The sequence below is a fragment of the Strix aluco genome, chromosome Z, assembly GCF_031877795.1.
Source record: "Strix aluco isolate bStrAlu1 chromosome Z, bStrAlu1.hap1, whole genome shotgun sequence".
In the NCBI taxonomy this organism is placed as follows: domain Eukaryota; kingdom Metazoa; phylum Chordata; class Aves; order Strigiformes; family Strigidae; genus Strix; species Strix aluco.
Window position 1 is genome coordinate 87,174,380 of NC_133971.1, and position 18,944 is coordinate 87,193,323.

Here is an 18,944-nt window from a genome sequence, read left to right on the forward strand (position 1 = left end):
GGCACCATGCCCCTGGGGAGCGAAGTGGAGGACTGCAGACCAGAGCAGGATTCCACCCGTTGTGCCACCACATTCCTCCGTTGGTCTCTCCAGCTCCCACTCCTGCCAGGCACGGTAAGAGCTAGCCCGCTTTCACTGGAAAGGAGCATGTGCAGGTGATGTGCCTTTGTCCAGCTTCAGGGCAAGGGGTGGTGGTGTGCAGGGTGACCTGAAAGGCCACAGAGGCTGGTATCCTGGGGATGGGGAGTTGGGTAACAGTACGGAGAGCAAAGCCCTCCACTGAGAGACAAATATCTGGGGTGTCTGCGACTTGCTCAGTGCCTGCCATCCATAAGGAAAAGGAGGAGATAGACCATGAGCATTAAATGTGAGACTACTGGGTGCAGGTGCTCTAGGATACATGAAGTGGGGTCTATTCTGGACAGCTAAGGTCATACCAGTGTCTCTGACCAGGCCTTGCTTCCTAAAGGGGCCTGGAGATGTCTCAGTGCCATGTTCATTTGGTCTGATGGAGGAGCAAACTGTCTTCATCCACGGTGAGGAGCTCCTCTGCTGTGCTGTCTGCTTAGACATGTCTCAGCCTCTGGGGAGAAGTTATTGTTTCACCAGAAGGGCTGAAGCTAATGGAGTGGCGATGTTCCAGCTGTTGATTAGCGCAATTAAGAGTTAAATGAGCTCCTGGGTGTAGAGGAAACATGTGCACTGTCAAACTGAGTTAGAGAAGTTATTCCTTGCAGAAGCATGACTGCCCTAGAGTCCCTGGGACCTCATCCTTCCCAGGGCTGCTCTATCAGGGCACAGGGGGGTTGTTCCTCCACCTCCTCAGTACCATGGGTATCATCACCAGCAGTTAGTGGGCCTTGACTGTGCCAAAATTTTCCTCTCCAAACTGAGGCCTTTATTACTAGTGCTGAAAGCACACCTGCCTTAGGGAAGAAAATGGGTTTGGTTTAGCAGGTGGTTGCTTAATGTGCAGTGGAAAACATGGTAAAATCATTGTAGGGTCAACGTTGAGTGAAGTTTCAACCTGTGAGCAAGTCAAGGTAAACATCAGGAGGCGGTGCAGAGCTAAGTGCAAGCAGCTAACACTCTTCTAACAAATGTTATAGGAAAACTTCAGGGATAGAACCTGTAAGAAATAAGTTAACTCATGACTGTGATGGGCTAACACTGGCACATGAACAAATGGCTTTGAGAATTTGGCTGAAAAGTAAAAGAAAGTCTCTTATCTCCAGAGCAGCAAGTGCTGGTAACAGGCTTCCAGAGGAGTTGGGGCAAAAAGCACTTACCCTTAAAATGGTGACTGGCCAGGTCACAAAAGGGAAGATGTGGTGTGGCTGCCTATGTTAATAGGGGACTATATCTAGTGACACCAGAGATCCTCGTCAGCCCTGCAGGTAGGTGAAACCATGCAAGTACAAACAGGTCATGTTGGGCAACTGGGAGATCTTTGCACTCCAGCCCTTGGCTGACTCATGTGGTTGTTTGCGCTCGCTCAAGATCAGCACATCTGGATTCAGGGAGGGAGGGCAGTCCAGCTCACCTGGCGGTAGATACCTCCACATGGGTGTGCACGCTGGAGCTGATCACTCCACAGGCCCAGAGCAGACACTGGAGGGAAACTGCCAGCATCCCGCATGACTCATAGGTCTGGCCTCAGATGCTTATTTAGGTGGGGATGAACAGCTCTTCTGCTGATTATGAAGTGGAGGGTAACAGGCACATGTTCACACACTTCAGTTTTGAGTGCTGTCAGAACAGAGATGCTCTGCCCTGCAGGACCTATAGGAAGGTGTTTGTTTTTGTTGTTGTTACCCTCCTTGAACACTGGCAGATCACTTTGCCTAAAAATGCCCAGAGGAACCCTAAAACTAAAGGGTTCTCACATTTTCAGCAGCCAACAGAGGAACCCTTCAGAACACTTTTAAGGGAGAAATTAATGTCTCAGTGCCATCTTGTGGAATGACCTGTGTAAAAGGACAAGCAGTGACAAGAAACACATCTAGTGATTCTTGATGCTATCCTAGAAGCGTGCTAGAGTTTAGGGAATTTGGTGGCAATATCAAGGTTTATGCTGCAAATATCACCAAACCAAAGATTTCTATTGCAAACTGGGATGCCTTTTTCTCCTGAGAAGACTGCAAGTCTATAGGAGCCTGGTGTTCCCAGGAAGTACCTGTCCATTTTTCAGCCCAAATTAGAATATGGAGATGCCTGTAGTTAATGTTTGAATGCAGGAGATAAAGCCTTTCAGAGACAGGCAGCTGTCTTGTTTGCCCACAGGGGAGGAATCCACTTGGAAGACTCCCTGAGATCTAGGAATGAAAAATGAAGTTGTAGGTCCAGCTGGGGGGGATACTGACCCACTCACAGCTCATCCATCTGAGAAAGGCTGGGAGATCTCCAAGACATGCTGATGCCAGGACCTCAGCTTCACATGACAGCTGGAAATTCCCATGTGCAGAAGAAACTTGAGGCTCTTGTCACCACACTGACCTTGTGCTCCAGGGCCTGTGTTTGTGCGCTCCACCAATAAATATTTGTATGGCAGAGAATGAAGTGACCTGGAAAGATTTATTGGCCACAGCATGGCTCACAGACTCATAAAACAAAAAACCTTCCCACCTGGAAATATCCTGTAGGAACGCCCTTGCCAGCAGGCTGGTTATCATCCGTCATGATTAGATGGTCCTTAGTATCAGAGACAGACTAGTAAATTACTGCATATTTAGCCAGGCGTTCACTGAGGTCAAGAGCTAATCTGTTGCTGGAGGAGGATTTACTCCAGTCCACAAACCCCTTCCCTGCCACAAGATAGACAATCACCTATGGACCAGAGAGGAGAATCAGCTTCCCAGTTCTTCCAAACAGCTGCTCAGTGTCCTGTGGGTGAAGGCAAAGCACAAGAACTTTTGCAATGCAGTGGTGCAGAGGGAGATGACAGCAGGGCAGCATGAGCAGAGCACTACGTGCCCATTGGGGCAGCTGCTGGTAACCCCCCAAAGAGCTGTGCACCGTGTACCCTCCAGAGTCACACCAAGAAGCTGCAGCAGGTTGAGAGGAAGTTGAAGAAAACCAGCAAAGAACCAGACAAGGTTCGCAGAAAAAGGTCCTGAGTGTTCAGTGGGTTCAAGTTTTTCAGCAAAGGCATTAAAACCTTTTCACAGTGGAGAGGTAAGAGCATCTGGTGAGTAGGGAGATAAGCAGAGGGAATCAGGAGATGGAGGAGGAATCAGGGCAGTGAGGGCTCTGCTCTGGCAGCCAGATGAGACTGAAGGTCTCTGGGGACCACTGCCAAGACTGGTGTTTCCTTGCCCCCCATGAGAGAACAGACCAGGGGTTTAGTGGGGAGGCTCTCCACTGGTGTGATGGGAGCGGTGAACACAGATGCATTCAGCAAGAGCAAATATTCAACCTGAAGCAATGCTCAAGGCATTGAGCTCTTCCCAGCTGCAGAAGCGGTGCACACCAGCTCCAGTCAGAGCATCCTCACTGCAGGCTGGGCATCCAAATAGTCCTGCAAAGCACAGTCAAATGGTCCTAATCCCACCTGTTAAAAAAAAATGGCACCAAACAACCAGCCAGTGGGTTGCAATGCAGAGCAGAGCCAAAATTCCTGTTCAGTTTCTGCGGAAAAGCTTATGGAGAAAGACAGAGGCACCGCTCTGGAGATAGGCTGCTCCTGGGCAGAGGCAGAGCATTTGCAATGCCCCAGTAGCAGAAATATTGCATCCTTACCATAGCGTTTTAAAAGCATGGCAAGTGTGTGTGTGAAGGCTTTGAAGCTGGTTGCTAGTTTATTGACTTGTTCATCGTTAACCAAATGAATGAAGGTGTCTGGGGGTGAAGGGAGGGTGCCAGGTTTCAAAGGGTAACTTAGCTCAGCGCAATGAAGTGTGCTGTCACAACAGGAGCTCCCACGGCTACAGGCTGGAGCCAGAGAGCAAAATGCTGGAGAAGATTCAGAAGGCGCTCAGGATTCGTAGCGGCACCGTCAGGGAGCTGCTGGCAGAAGCACTGGGGATGTTCATCCTCATGGTAAGGAAGAGATGGGCCCAGACGTGCGTGTCCGTGCATGTGAGTGTGCGTGTGTGCAGGGCGGGTGAGAGGGTAAGCGTTTGCAGCACTAATTTGTAAGGTGAGTGGTTTCCTGCCACGACCTCAGGGTTGCTCAGCAGCTGGTTGCTATTGCTCGCTCCTCTGCTCTGGTGGGGCTGCAGCTTCCTATCAGGTAGACCATCTGTCAAAAAACCTTCTGGAGGAAAAAAACAATGTGGAGGGTGGGAGGTGGGCACTGGGAGAGGGTGAAGCAGTTTGGGATGAGCCGCTGTTTCAGTTCTCTTCTAGGAGGGAAGCAAGAGAGAGTCTGGGAATGAAACCAAAGAGCGGTGTCTGGTCAGATGGGGCAATGCAATGCTTGTGCCAAAGCCCCTGAAAGATCCCATGCACTGAATTGAGGAGTTTCTTCCTGCTGTGCCAGAGGCAATGGTGTGGTTGGGGGGTCCTCTTACCCTGGGTTGCCAGGGTAATAAATGCCCATGAAACTCTCTGGAGCCACAACTCACTGTTAGGAAACTGGGTGTAAAGCATGCCAGGATTTTGCTTTTGGTTTGCTGGCAAATGAATAGTGCTTATCCAAATCATACAGAAACTCCTCCCTTGCATGAGAAATCTGTTCCATGCAGAAAAAGCAAAGTGGTTTTTTGCTGTTCGCCTGCTTCAGAGGTGTTTGGAGACAGGGTGAGGAAGGCTTTGCAGTCAGAACTGATTCCTGGTGGGGGTGAGGTGCCCACCCGGACCACAGCCTTCCTGTGTTGGACCAACTTAGCAAAACGAGATCCTCCCTTTGAAAAAGTCCAGTAGCTGTCTGTGCCAACTTACCACCCTGGTCTTAGCCTGGGCTGAGACACTTTGGACTGGACAGAGACTAGCATGGAAGGGCTGGGGATAACCCAGATAACTTGTACTTGGAGATTTGCACAGGAGGAAGATAAGATCTGTGTAAGCATGGGGACCTTTTCACACAGCTGTCTGTACAGATAAAGGTGCTTATTTTCAAGGGCAACGATTACATGTACAAAGGATGCTTACTTTTATCACATCTTATTGCACATCCAGCTCCTTGAAGTTCACTCTACTACACAAGTAGTTTTGCATGCATTGGAATTCAGAGTACAGGCATATGTGACTTCTCAGCAGGTGCTGAGCAAACCCTTTTCCTTTTCCATTCCCTTTGTTTTTTGGTGGTGGAAGCTCCCAGGTGATAAAGGACAAGTTCAGAGGTGTCCTGCCAGGGCTGTCTCTGGGAAGCAGCATGGGGAGCAGAATTTTCCCTGCACTCTGACAGTCCAAGGCAGATTTTGGAGCCTGCAGCTCCCGTTGACTCTTCCTTCACTGATCCCCATGAGGGAATAGAGTAGGAGGAGGGACACTGCCGATGGACCCCCATCAAGGGCTGGCAACAAACAGCATCCAGCATCAGAATGCAGCATCCAGCATCCAACTCTTCAGCACCCCCTGGCCCTCAGCTCAACAAGGAATGTGCTGGATGCATCTGCAGGATGCCTGCATGGCTGTTATTTGGACAACAGCACTCAGCCCAGTGCCTGTCGCTGTAATGGACTGGCAATGTTCATAAAGGAGGAAGCCAGGCAGCTGGAGTAAACAGCACAAGGAGTACGCAGGTAGGAAAAAAAAAAAGGGTATTTTGGAACTGTAAGAATAGAGGAAGAGGCCAGAGGTTTGAATCTGTGCTGAAAAATAGATTCTGTGGCCTGTCCTGTGTTTTTTTCAGGATACTGGTGTTCAGCTGCAACAGCCATGTCTCCTGCCCTGCACCCCTCTCTGCACCTGCGTGCTGTCCTGCAAAACCTGTGCCTTATGCATTTGGCTTCTCCTGGATGTGGCTTTGGAAAAGTCAGAGATGAGTAGGCAGAGTTTTTGTAAGGGCTTTGCAGATGCTGGGGGACATCCCAAACACTGCTTTTTGGGGCTTTTGCTGAGGCAGATTGAGATGGGCTCACACTGTGAAGGCTGTAGCTCTGTGCAGAGCACAGAGTGTGGTCTGTGTATATGAGAGAGATAAGAACAATATTTCTGGGGAACAGGGGATTTTGGTGATTTCTGAAAGCAAAGAGGGAGAGCAGACACATGAGATAAATAAAATTTGGAGCCAGCCAGAGTAGCCAGAAAAAATCACAGTCAAAATAGAACAGTCAAAACAGAAGTTTAGATGCTGGAGAACATACTGACTTTTTTGTACTGGAGGGACATGTCACCCTGGATAAACACCAATGCAGTACAGAGAACAGGATACACTGTCCAAGCCCTAAGTGGTTTTCGAGGCAGAGACCTCAAGAGAAGCTTTGTCCTCCTCCAGATTTCAGTACAAAGAAAGACCTCTCCAAGACCTGTGCAAAGAACTGATTTTTCCACCCTCTGACCACATTAAAAAAGTGAAATTGAATTTCATTTCAGGCCAGAGCAATTTCTTGAATATGTCTTTTCCTGCTGAAGAGTATTTACTTTTTTTTTTTTTTTCTCCTGGTTCCGCTTTAGTCACTAAAAAAGTATTGAAACTTTGGTGGTTTTCAAATTGAAAGTATATATGTTGAAAGGAAAAGTAAACCCAGAATTTCCTTCCTTGTTTTTCACCAGAATAAGTTACCAAAATTAGAGTTTGGTTTGGAAAATAGCTGTGTGCTGCCCAAACTACATTTTTAGTCAATAAATTGCACACCAGGAAAAGAAAGAAAACAAGAATTTGAGCAGCCTCCTTCCTTCCGGCTTGGGCGCCGGCTCTGGGTGGTCTGTGGTGATGCTCCCCTAGCTCATATCCCTGATTTCAGGTACAGACACCCTTACTGTGGCTGTGTGAGTGATCCCTCTTGAGCCCTGGATCTTGGTGTGGGTGTCTGGGGTTTGTCTCCCAAAACCCAACCATGACTAGAGTGCCTGGTTTGGTGTGATGGGCACCAATGAGGAATGATGCAGGTACTGTTTCAGTTTTTGCAGGGGAGGGTTATTCTTTCTTCATCTTCTGACTGTGGGCACCTTAGAGTCTTGCTGTCTTTGGGAATTTATTAGTATTGCAGGAAAAGTAGCAAAGAAGCTCAGTCCACCACAGCAATAACACTACTTTTAACACTCCTTTCTCTCTTTCTTTTTCCATGCACTAGGTCTTTGGCTTGTCTTCTGTGGCACAAGTGGTATTAGGAAGAGGAGACTTTGGGCAGCATCTGAGCATCAATTTGGGATTTGGCATTGGTGTTACCTTGGGCATCCATGCAGCCGGAGGAATCTCTGGTGAGCGGGACACTTGAGCATGGGACATCTCTATGTCCTATAAAGACAACATGCATTGGGGGCAGCACGGCTGGTCTGCAGAGAGGTGGGTGATGGCATTGCAAGGCAGAGCAGTGCCCTCAACAGAAAAAAAGGCCGTCCTAGGGACCCCAAGCAAGAAGAGCAGAGCAGGTCTGGTGACCATAACCAGGGTCAGCCTTGTGACTCAGTGATCACAGCCAAGTCTGCAGGGAGGAGGCAGGTCTGAGGTCAAGCTGAGACGCCGTGATGGCATGACAAGGTCAGGAGAAGCAGAGGACAAGACAGGCACAGGATACCTACAGTGTGCTGACCTCAAATACGTGACTTTAGCTGGGACAGGGGCAAGTGGGACGGGGAGAGTGGTGGAGGTTCAGCCACCCACTCCTGTTGTGGTCAGTGGAGCCAGATTTCAGCAGTGCCCCCTGATAGGCACTTGGGGTATGCCATCACGGCCCAAGGAGACAAGGAGCTCTGAAAACACTCTGCCAATATGACCCATGGGGAAGTAAATAATTTATTGCAAAGGAGAGCTTATTGCTGATGTTGCAACAAGGAATGGTATGCAAATTTTCTCCTTATCATCCACACCCATGCACACACGCCCACATGAACTCAGGAAGTGGTGTTTCAGGACCATGGGGTGGTATCTATCACATGACAGAGCATTACCTTTGCCTTGTGCAATTTCTGCATTCATTTGCACCAGGAGAAGAGATTAAGGGCTCTAGTGAGCAGAAAATTAAAGCAAGTCCTTGCTCTTGAACTGTTGGAGGAAAGAGATGTCCAAGCTGGGGATGGCTTGGAGAGGAAAATTTTTCCATGTTAGCAGTCAGTTCTTGGTCTCTCTGTCCTTTTGGATCTGGTGGGTACATTCTGGGGAAAGTAGACTGAGGAAAGTAGGTCCCTGCAGTTCCAGGTGACATTTGAGGTGAAGCTGATCAGCTGAGGGCTGGTAGGTGGGACAAGGGGTCTCAGATCAGTCAGCAACGGTCTGGTTCCAGAGCCAGCTTCAGGGCTTCCTGGCATTGTAATTTGGCTTCATTTGTGTCACAAGATGCTTCTTGTGATCTCTGAAATGACTGGTCATACCTGCAAAGGATCAGAGACTCAAAGAAAAAGGACTCTCACCCCATTTCAGTTGTGGTTGTGGGACCGTAGCAGGCAGTGCATGCGCTTTCATTCACTCTGTCCTGCACTTTGATGAGATGATGTGTGTCTGCATCCTACCCCTTTCTGAGTCTGGAGTAGGAGATGGCCCCTAAGGTTGGAACTTTTATTGACCCCCAAAATTTACACCTACTAGTCAGGAAAAGCAAGCATTTCCTCTGGACTCGTGGGGGAGATGAGAGCTGGAGAACAAACATTGTTTGCACTGAGGGCACTAAACCTGGATCCACTTAGTCCTTCTCCAAAAACACCATTGTGAAACCAACCTCGTCCACAGAAAGTTCACCTCAAAACAGGGAAAACTGGTCTTGAAATGTATGAAAGCCATCTACTAAGAGACATAAGGAAATGCAGACCAAGATTACAAACTCTGCAAGGGAAGGACAGGATCTGCTCCACACTCGTGGGAAGAACCATGGTCTGGGCAGGATTGACCATCCTGGTAACCCCTTCTAAAGGCAGTGACATCTAAGAGCTAATCTGAGTCCCTGCTGACAGCCGTGTGTAGGATTTGCTTTGCAGACATGAAGACATGGGGCATCAGTGGTTGATTTTGCAGTTTGTTTCCCCAGCATCTTATGCCTTGCCTGACACATGTGCTAAGGGCCTGCAGCTCCCATCAGCCGGGGTGCTCATCTCTGCCAGGATGAGGCCCTGCTTGTCTATCAGATGTTTTCAGAAAGCCTTGCAATTGTTTGGGATAAGATTTGCCTCATCTACCCGTAGCCATAGAAAAGGTGGGTGATGAGTCTAAGTTCTGGGCTTTCTTTAAGCTGAATAGAGAGAAGCCCATACAAAGGGAAACTCAGGCTGTGCCAAGAGAGGTATTTCTGCAGGTGAGATGACCCACTCTTTGGAGGCAGCCTGCGGTCTACAGAATTTTTAGAAGACTGAAGTTAGCATCTCTCTGTCCTGTATCATTCAGCTTCTCAGGGAAAACATGTCAGTTTTGAGTCTGTGCAGGAGGGAGACCCTGCCCTGAGACAGTCCTGGTGTTCTGGAGCAAGGTCTAGGTGGTTACTGTGGAGCGTAGGACATGCTCCAAAACAGCTGCATCAGGGCTGAGGCCACTCTCTTTTGCTGTGTTTTTGCAGGAGCGCATCTGAACGCTGCCATCACCCTCACACACTGCATTTTAGGAAACCTCCCTTGGAGAAAGCTCCCAGCTTATCTCATTGGCCAGTTCCTGGGCTCCTTTACAGCAGCAGCCACCGTCTTTGCCCTCTACTATGGTATGGTTGTGTCTTTTATCACAGGGGTTGCTGTGGGCACCATTTCAGTCTTAACTGAGTTTGACAAAAACATTTCCTTATACAGTAGCCAGTGTGATGTCTGGGTGAGGAGGGCAAGCTCCTGGCTTGTGTGACAGACCTTCACAGCTCAAGGCCAGAGAAGGGCCCAGGTATCTCTGAGAGGGATGTGCAGATCCTGGAGAACACAGTTGTTGCTGCTCACGGCACTCCCACTGCCAAAACCTGTCCCCAGCTCAAGGCCAGTAGCTGCATTTTGTCAGCATTTTGTTTCCAGGGTCTGCAAGGTCTTGAGTTAGATGGACTACCATGTATTGGTACAGCTAGAGCTCTGGGGGACTCTCCTGGTCTGTGGAAATCAGGATAGCAGTCGTCTGTGGTTTTGAGTTGTGAGCAGAGGATCCATCACCCATTAGCTCCAGTATGTCTCAGTCTCCGAGGGCCAGAAGGATGGAGGCCTCCACTGCATCCAGAGCATCCAGCCTGCCCCAGACTCCTGGAGCAAGGAGAGGGAACTGGTAGGCATAAGGAAGCAATTGCAGACCAAAGTCTGCAGGTAACAGATATCGGTGAGATCATGTCCTGCGAGGGCTGCGTCACCTCCATGATATCTCCCATTGCCTCTCTTCCCCTTGGTGTCTGTGCTGGCTGCAATGGTGGACTTGCGTACGTGCCATGTGGGATGAACTCTGTGCTAACTCCCGTAATTCCCATTTCTCCTAGATGCTCTGTATGACTACACCAAGGGGAACTTTACAGTAACGGGACCAACTGCCACAGCGTCGATCTTCTCCACTTACCCTGCTCCCTATGTATCTTTGGTGGGGGGCTTCTTCACAGAGGTCAGTGGGGACCACCGTGGTGTGCTAGGAGAAGGTGGGTGGTAGCAGGTGATACTGTAGGTCTGCTACAGGGGACTGACAGTGCTATGTGTGCAGACAGAATCACAACCTCTACTCCAAGGAGCCCACCATCCAGGCAGGTGCCTGACAGGTAGGATCCAAGGCACCTTGGTGGCTGAGCAAGCCTAAAAGGTAATGACTGCTGCTCTGCAGCGTGGTCTGAGTGCCTTCAAGCACCTTTCCTGCATGCAGCCCAAGCAACAAGAAGCTGAGCTATATCAGGAACCATCTCCTCTGGGCTCTGGGCAGCTCCCTGAATTGTTCTTCCCCTTTTTGGATCCTACACCTGCTCCACGCTCCCAGGCAGCTCTGCTGTCTGCCCCTCACAGGCACAGAGGACCCGGGATCGTCTTCACATGAACACAGCCTGTCTGGATTGAACCTCTGGGGTTTGAACAGTCCAATTTAGACTGTGTACAGTTGATTCCCAGCATAAAACACAATGTCCAGATGTCCAGAAAGAGGAAGGGGATGCTTCAGGGGATGTGGAGCACTGGGACACTGGAGAAGGAAGATTCACTTCCAATTCAAATCTGAGAAAGCCTGTGCTTTAGTCTCTGAGCTGACAAAACTCTTGCCTTGGCATGATGAGGAGGATGGTGAGAGCTGGAGAGCCTACAGGTGGGGACCTGATCAGTCAGCCTCCTGTGGAGCATGCAGTATCCTTGCTGCACAAGAAAGCAAATGAGAGTGACAGTGCGCTGCCAAGAGCTGCAGCTTTCTGCTTTTGCTGGCATCTCTGCAAGCAGTCCAAGGCTCTCCAGCTGCATTTTCTGAAGCAGAGACAGGAGTCATCACCTCTATTCAAACCACAGCTCCTGATGTCTTGGGCACTGCAGATCTACAAATGCCAGCTACATACTGTCACAGACAGCAGATTCAGTTTTCCAGATGAGAATCCAGTAGCTGCTTTTAGTCCTGAAACGGCTAACACAACAGTCTATATAGAACATCACTCCCTCTAGGGAGGATCAGATTTGCCTTGCTAGCAGTTTGTTATGGCTCTGCCTCTATTAGATGAAATGTACTTAAAATAACCCATGTCACTGACTTGAAAAGAGGAGGGGGAGGACAGTGCTGAGAAGTTTGTATCAGACCTAGAGCATTTTTGGTCATGAGGTGGAGACATTTTTGCTGGGAAATGAGTCAAGAATTTTATTCAGTCCACCTATGAGGAGGGAATAACATTGGGGTCCTCTGTGATTTGATCAGATCATGAATCCCACCTGCTCTTCCATTCTGGGAAGTCTCTTCCTCTCTGCTGAGCAGGATCTTTCTGCCTTCACCATTCTCTCCCCTGACCTGTTCTCCCTCTCCTGCTCCTGCAGTTTACAGCAACAGTGATGCTGCTCCTGGGCATTCTGATCATCCACGACGAGAAAAACAATGCAGCCCTGAAAGGCACGCAGGCCCTTCTCACGGGTATCCTGGTCCTGGGCATTGGCCTGGGGATGGGGTTGAACACAGGCTACGCCATAAACCCGTCCCGGGACCTGCCCCCCAGGGTCTTCACGGCAGTTGCTGGCTGGGGAATGGACGTCTTCACGTGAGTGACCCATTTCGCTTTTACACACTGCTCAGCTCTCGAGGAGAGGAGATAAGCCCAACATAAAACAGTCATGAAGCCTTTTTCTTTGGACTAAGTGATGGTATCACTGCAGAGAGCGTTCTCTGTTCTTGGAGAGCAAGCGTTGTTCATAGCTGAGGCCTGTGCATTATGTACTCAAAATTTGGGGTACAGTAATTCTCTAGCATGGAATTCATCTCAGTTTGGGGACCAAATTGGCTACCTGTTAGCTGGAGATCTAGCTGGTTATTGCAGTGACTGGAGAGCCAGAGAGCAATTCACTCACCTGAGAGTAGGTACTTAGCAGCTGGATTGCTGAGAAGTTCTCCTAAATTTAGATGTCTGATTCTGCAGATGAAACCTTGCCGTCCCCTATCTAGTAAGATGGTACAATGATATGGCTTTTCCCATGGTGAGGGCATTAGCACAGTCTCCTGTCCTGGCTGGCCATTTTCATTACATTTCCAGAAAATATCTTTGAGAGCTTGGTAGAGGAGGTGCAGGTATTATTGTAAATGGGGAGGGAAAAGGGGTGCGTGTCTGTCTGTCTGACAGTCACACTCATCAGGATCACCCAGACTATTTCAGTAGGAGAACAAGAAACCTGCAGACAGTGCAGGGCCACTTTCCCAGGCCAATGGGGAAAATGACCCTCCCTCCAGCAATTGTACTGGTGGATAGAGAATTTGTCTAAGCCCAGTATGTGAATTTGGACTAGACACCTCTGCTCACACAGCTCACTCTTGCCCCAGCAGACTCAGCTCACTTCACCCTGCGCCGTGCAGCGGCAGGGCAGCGGTTCATCTGGCTCACCGGCTGCCTCTTCTGTGTTTCATTTTAGGGCTGGACACAACTGGTGGTGGGTTCCACTCACAGCTCCAACTCTGGGAAGCCTTGCTGGTGTTTTTATCCACAAACTCTTCATTGATTTTCACAACCAGCCTGTCCTAGAATGTGAAAATGAGAAAGGACAGCCAGTGGTGGAGAGTTCTACTTTGTGACGGTCACATGCTCCAAGGAAAGGGCCTGACAGCAAAGCCTAGATGGATGTTCGGACTGATAGCCAAAGGGTAACCAAGTGGAGAAGGGCACATGCAGTGGTGCTGCCAGAGCACACCCTTTCTCTACCCTGCAGGTGGAGAAATGAGGGACTAGTCTTCAGTAAACCTACTCTGCTTAACCAGACAAACTGGGTCTCTGACACACTGGGTGTACCCGGGTAGGGCTAGACCTGTCTGTGACCCAAAGAAATTATTCAATCTCTTTGTGTAAAAATCCACCAAAAAAAAAAAAAAATCATCACATTCTGGAGAAAAGTAAAGCAGAGCTGAAAGACTCCAGATACCTGTATGTTCATAAAAATCAAAATACAGGATCCAACAGTGGCAGAAACAATTAACTGAATTAAAGAAATTTTGATCTGGAATATTCTTTGGTAAGAGGTAGATACTAAACTGATGGACGAGCAGCCTAGGCTTGTTTCTATTTGCTGATCTGCCACCCTAACAAACACCTCATTTGGCAGAGCACAGAGAAGAGAAGAGCAAGGACAGTCTGAAATAGAAATCTGAACATGATTTTTTTTTTTTTTTCTGTGATTTGTTTAGTTTTGATCCAAACATTGAGGAAGCACCAAAAAATCAGTAAACCAAACCACAGGGTTTCATGAATCCTGGCACAGCTCTGCTGGAACACGTTGGCATTATGGAACCATGTGTGTAACTGACAGGCTAGACTTCAACTACCACCATATGAAATGATTCAGACAACTTCTGTGGCAGCATCCCCAAATGCTCAAACAACAAAAATACCCCCCTTTTTCTCCATGATAAATGCACAAGAAATGTGGAAAGAGGCTGCCCTGCTCCTGCAGGAATTCTGCCATCTCCATCTGAATAAGGAAGTGGGCCTGCAACAGCTTTACAAGTTTGAGGTATCACTGGATTAAAACAGTATCAGAAACTGCCTGTTCCCAAGGGGGTGACAACCGTCTTAATTTTTCTATAAAGTGCTTAAGGAAGTTCAGTATGTATGCCAAGCATGTGACTGCAGTCCCAGGGCTGAGTACCATGAACACACAACGCAGGGATCTCCAAGAGTAGGAAGTGACAGAACATCACTACTGTACAGAATTCTGGAATATGGCATTTACTGTCTTTAATGGTCATTCACATCTCACTACTAGAAGAATGACTAATGTATTACTGTGGCATGGGGTGGGGCGGCACGTACTGACACCTCTGCTTCCTCATTAAAGCTGACCTATATAAGCAGAGCAGCTGCAGCAGATCTTCACCCAGCACAAGATGCACATCGGCTTACGAGGGCTGAAGAGCATTAGAGGATTTTCTCTCATTTTGGGGTGGCAGAGGGCAGCTGCCAGGCAATGCAGCAGCTGCACTGGAGGGTGGGCCCTGGGCAGTGCTGGAAGCCAGCAAAGCGTGCCAGAGCTGCGGGCATTCTGAACAGTGAGCGCAGGACAGAAGTGGAACAGCTGTCACACAGCCGAGTCTTTTGGTCTACGTGAACTACACTGGGAACTTCAGAGTAGCTCAAGATGGGATTAGCTAAAAGACACCGTAACCCATCCCTTCTCAGTGAGAGATTCTCCACTGCATTTAAAAAACCCCCCAAACAATCCAGCCTGCACCCTGCTCTTACCATACATCCTTGTGCATGTGCTCCCAAAAGCATCTTCAAATACCCAATCACTCTGGAGGAAAATATTACAATCTTTATTAAAATGCTATTAAGCACTTACAGGGTGGCTTCATTTTTCTGAAGGCCATACAAATACTGGTGAAAGCCTCACAACATCCCTGTGAGGTAGGTTTGTCTTATGTAATTATGTGAGTGTTTCATAAATAAAAGATGATGCTGTTTAAATAATCAATGCTTATTTGAAGATGGTGACTTTGATTTCCCAGCTTAGGCACAAAATGTGTAGGTTGCTACCATGTGTTTCCAGCACATATAAGAAGACAGAATGGCATAGAAAAGTAATGGAAACAATCAGTTGTAACTGAAAACCAGCAGAGAATAGGTTAAAGTGCAGTTCTAACCTGAAAACTTACGGTATAGGAAACAGCATCAGGGGCTTCTAAGTCTGTAGGATCTCAGTGGCCCCTGGTCAGATCCTGTCCAATTAAAAAGTGACAAAGGCTGTTTGAATGGTCAACTTTACAAAAGACTGTGTGACAAACCAAGGGGTCCTCCTGGCTTATGGGACTCTTAACACCACTGACCCGCCCTCGCTCAGCAGCTCCCACAGGAGAAAGCAGAGGCAAGGAGGAATCTTGCAGCTTCTGGCTGCCTTCAGGCTTATTGGGAAGGACATCACACAGACATCACTATTGAAAAAGATATGGCACAAAGGCCGTCTGGGCTGTAGAACAAGCCACTAGGCCAATGCAGAGACATGGAAGTCCCAGGTCCCTTTGTACCACGAATCTCAGAGTGGAAGCTGGAAGGAGCACAGGGAGGTGCGGAGTTTGATTCTGATTGAAGCAGAAAATGTTTCTTTGTTCAGTGTGTTCCAGTCTGCTCCCTTAGCAAGCAAGGTCAGGACAGGTTTCTTTCAAAGGAGATGGCAGAAATATCATTATATGCTGTTATTTCAGCATGGGTCTATTAAAGTAATGGTGACTTATATTTTCTTTCACAGAATCACAGAATCATCTAGGTTGGAAAAGTCCTTTTCTGTGATCTACTCCAACCATTAACCTAACACTGACAGTTCTCAACTCCACCATATCCCTCAGTGCCACATCAACCCGACTCTTAAACACCTCCAGGGATGGGCACTCCACCACCTCCCTGGGCAGCCCATTCCAACACCTAACAGCCCGTTCTGCAAAGAAATGCTTCCTAATATCTAGTCTAAACCTTCCCTGGTGCAACTTGAGGCCATTACCTCTTGTCCTATCGCTTATTACTTTCATTTCAGTGCTGTAGCTACACAGGAACAAAAGCTTCCCTACAGAGCAGTGACATCAAGGGCTTCTTCACGTCCTCTGAAAAGTTCATGCTGCAAGTAGCAGAAGGGAATAAAATCAATGTCTCAAGTTTTTTCTCAGAGTGTCCAGGAACTACAGCCCTCCACATCAAAGTACATTGTGGTTATGTTTCATGCAAATGCTGCAATGTGTTTTCCACAGGCACATCTATACATGCACAAGGAACTTGGTCTGAACCACTGAGACTCTGCATCAGAGAACATCAAAGCTTATTGCAAGTGCTGTCCAGGGTAAGATCTGGGAGTCTCACTTTCTTGAAGAATTCCCAGTTAGTGAAGATGTCTTGGAGGAGGTCATGCTTGTGTGACTCTTTTGACAGCCTGCTGGCTGGGAGGGCAGTTTCTTTTTGATCACTGGAGTTTTGTTCTTGCTTTTAAATACCTTATTGGGGTCCAGCTTGTTCACAAAGTAATCAGCTTCTTCAGAGAGGAGATCTGTATTGATGGTTATGGGTTTATACATGTTAAACCATTGCTGAAAGGCAGGATGGTGGGGAAGGAAGAAGTTAAAAATCGAAGTGCAATTAGACATTTCCACCCTCTTCCCCCTCACCCCTGAGACCTGATTTTAATCATACACCACTTATCAGTTTGCAGTTTACAGGACCATGCAGAGTGTCTTGTGATAAGGATACACAAAGCACAGCTACAGCTACAGCCCTGGAACTGCCCCACATTCCAGACAGGGAAGAGGAGAACCAGACACAAACCTAACACTACCTTTCCTGCAGTGTAACTCCTGTCAGAAGCAACTCCCGATTTAAACCACAGGAGGAAAAGCAAAGGGAGGGGATGAAACTAAACCACATTTATTTAGATTCAGAGAAGCAGAAAAGATTAAAAAACCTTGGAATTTAAAAGTGCTTATAAATTGGAACCAAACAAGTTGAACTTCTCAAAATATAGCCTCCCTCCCTCTCTTGACACATACAATAATGCAGGTTTTTTAACTCTTTACACAAAGGATTTTGTGTTTGCTTCTCTTTGGCCTGATTTTACATCTAGAAGTGACCAAAAAAATTTTTTTTTTGTTCCCAGATACCACTACAACATTATGCCCAGCAGTTCTCCTATCTTAAGTGTTTTTCCTATCAGTTTTCCAATGATGAAGTCAGGAGATAAAACTGTGGGGGTTATGGTATCACAAATCCTACTGAAACCATCAGCAAACTGTTGAACAAGGTAAACAAAAGATCAATACCAAAATGTAGATGGCAATCTATTCATGTACTGCTTAATGGAAAACAGCTTTAATATACCACCCTTGAAGACCTTTAAAAATGATAATGGTTAACATACTAGGAGGACTTTAACTAACAGAGGCTGCAAATGATTAGGGAATACATGAATGATTTCACTAAGGTTTGTGAATATAATGAACATAATAAAATATTCTAGTAGGAAAGTTACAGAAAGGCAGAGCACAGGCATATGCTACACTACCATGTACTCAACCTTTACTGATAGAGTAGAGCACAGTATAACAGGGAAGACACCAGAAATACAAAGAACCAAATTCTGCAGCCATTGATAGATGGAAATCAGCAGTGATTTTAGTGAGTAGTTCTGATGTACGCACAGGGCTGCAGCAGGACCAAGGAACGCGACGCTGACACTCACTGAATCCCACCAGGCCTTGCCAACATGCATACACATTGCATAGGCTTATCACAGAACTACAGAAAGGTTTGGGTTAGGAGGGACCTTAAGGATCATCCAGTTCCAACCCCCCTGCCATGGGCAGGGACACCTTCCACTAGACCAGGTTGCTCAAAGCCCCGTCCAACCTGGCCTTGAACACTGCCAGGGAGGGGGCAGCCACAGCTTCTCTGGGCAACCTGTGCCAGTGTCTCACCACCCTCACAGGGCAGAATTTCTTCCTTACATCTAATCTAAATCTACCCTCTTTCAGTTTAAAACTGTTAACCCTTGTCCTATCCCTACACTCCCTGATAAAGAGTCCCTTCCCATCTTTCCTGTAGCCCACTTTAAGTACTGGAAGGACACTATAAGGTCTCCCCAGAGCCTTCTCTTCTCCAGGCTGAACACCCCCAAGTGCTGTGTTTGGTAGTATTGTCAGATCTGTTCCCCAACCTCTCACAAGGTGGAAGCAGGGTTAGGGCTGAAGGCCTAGTCAAACACAGAGGAATGGCAGGAGCCTCTAATAGCAGGGTTCTGCAGAGCAGAATAGCAATTTTAATAATAATAAGGGGTTGGAATGGTCACAAGGCTGTACCTGGAGCTCTCCTATAATTACTTCTAGGACTGCTGGTATTTAAATTGCCCCTTTTTGGGCATCACTTTTATCAAGGTATCCCTTCATGACTGAGGAGGATGTAAAGGAATTAATATTCTTGGCAAGGCTCAGGCTCATAGTCTTCCTCTGGGTGTCTGACTAATGTGTACTTGGACATTCCTCTCCACCCAGAGAGCAGGAGGCTTTTGTTCAGTGCTATGCCCAGAAAACTGATCTAGACAAATCTTACATAGCTGTGGGGATGAACTGCTTTACATCTGCTCACTTGCCAGCAGTTGTGGAAGCAGAGGTTTGCTTCAGAATCTAGAAAGCAAATAAATAATTAGGGTTCCATCACCTGCTATTAGAGGTCAAAGGTAAAGACTAATTCAGGTGAGAAAAGCAGAGTTAACACAATGTTAGTGAATTCACTAACATAAACAAATGACTGTTAACATGCTATAGGGGAAAGACTGATGGC

General features: G+C 47.6%; 2 protein-coding genes across 7 annotated transcripts in view; one reads left to right on the forward strand and one right to left on the reverse strand.

Moving 5' to 3' along the window:
- Window positions 1–15,101, forward strand: LOC141917942 (aquaporin-7-like). 4 transcript variants are annotated; one of them, XM_074811718.1, is made up of 7 exons: window positions 1–114; window positions 3,912–4,038; window positions 7,179–7,305; window positions 9,588–9,725; window positions 10,467–10,585; window positions 11,974–12,191; window positions 13,054–15,101. In XM_074811718.1, the coding sequence occupies exons 2-7, from the start codon at window positions 3,949–3,951 to the stop codon at window positions 13,211–13,213; spliced, it is 852 nt and encodes a 283-aa protein (XP_074667819.1). In that variant the 5' UTR covers window positions 1–114; window positions 3,912–3,948; the 3' UTR covers window positions 13,214–15,101. The 4 variants fall into 4 exon arrangements, 3 of the variants coding, with proteins under 3 accessions (XP_074667819.1, XP_074667818.1, XP_074667821.1); XR_012621524.1 differs by lacking the exon at window positions 3,912–4,038 and having other exon boundaries at window positions 4–114; window positions 13,054–13,282; window positions 13,820–15,101; XM_074811717.1 differs by lacking the exon at window positions 3,912–4,038 and having other exon boundaries at window positions 4–114.
- The window catches only part of TPGS2 (tubulin polyglutamylase complex subunit 2), a 21,075-nt gene continuing 17,057 nt past the window's right edge, over window positions 14,927–18,944 (reverse strand). For 2 of the 3 annotated variants that reach the window (XM_074811715.1, XM_074811714.1), the window contains one exon: window positions 14,927–16,702. In XM_074811715.1, coding sequence (XP_074667816.1) covers window positions 16,475–16,702 — 228 coding nt within the window. In that variant the 3' untranslated portion in view covers window positions 14,927–16,474. Of the gene's footprint in view, window positions 16,703–16,725; window positions 18,788–18,944 lie in introns of those variants that run through there. The other variant, XM_074811716.1, reaches the window with a different exon arrangement.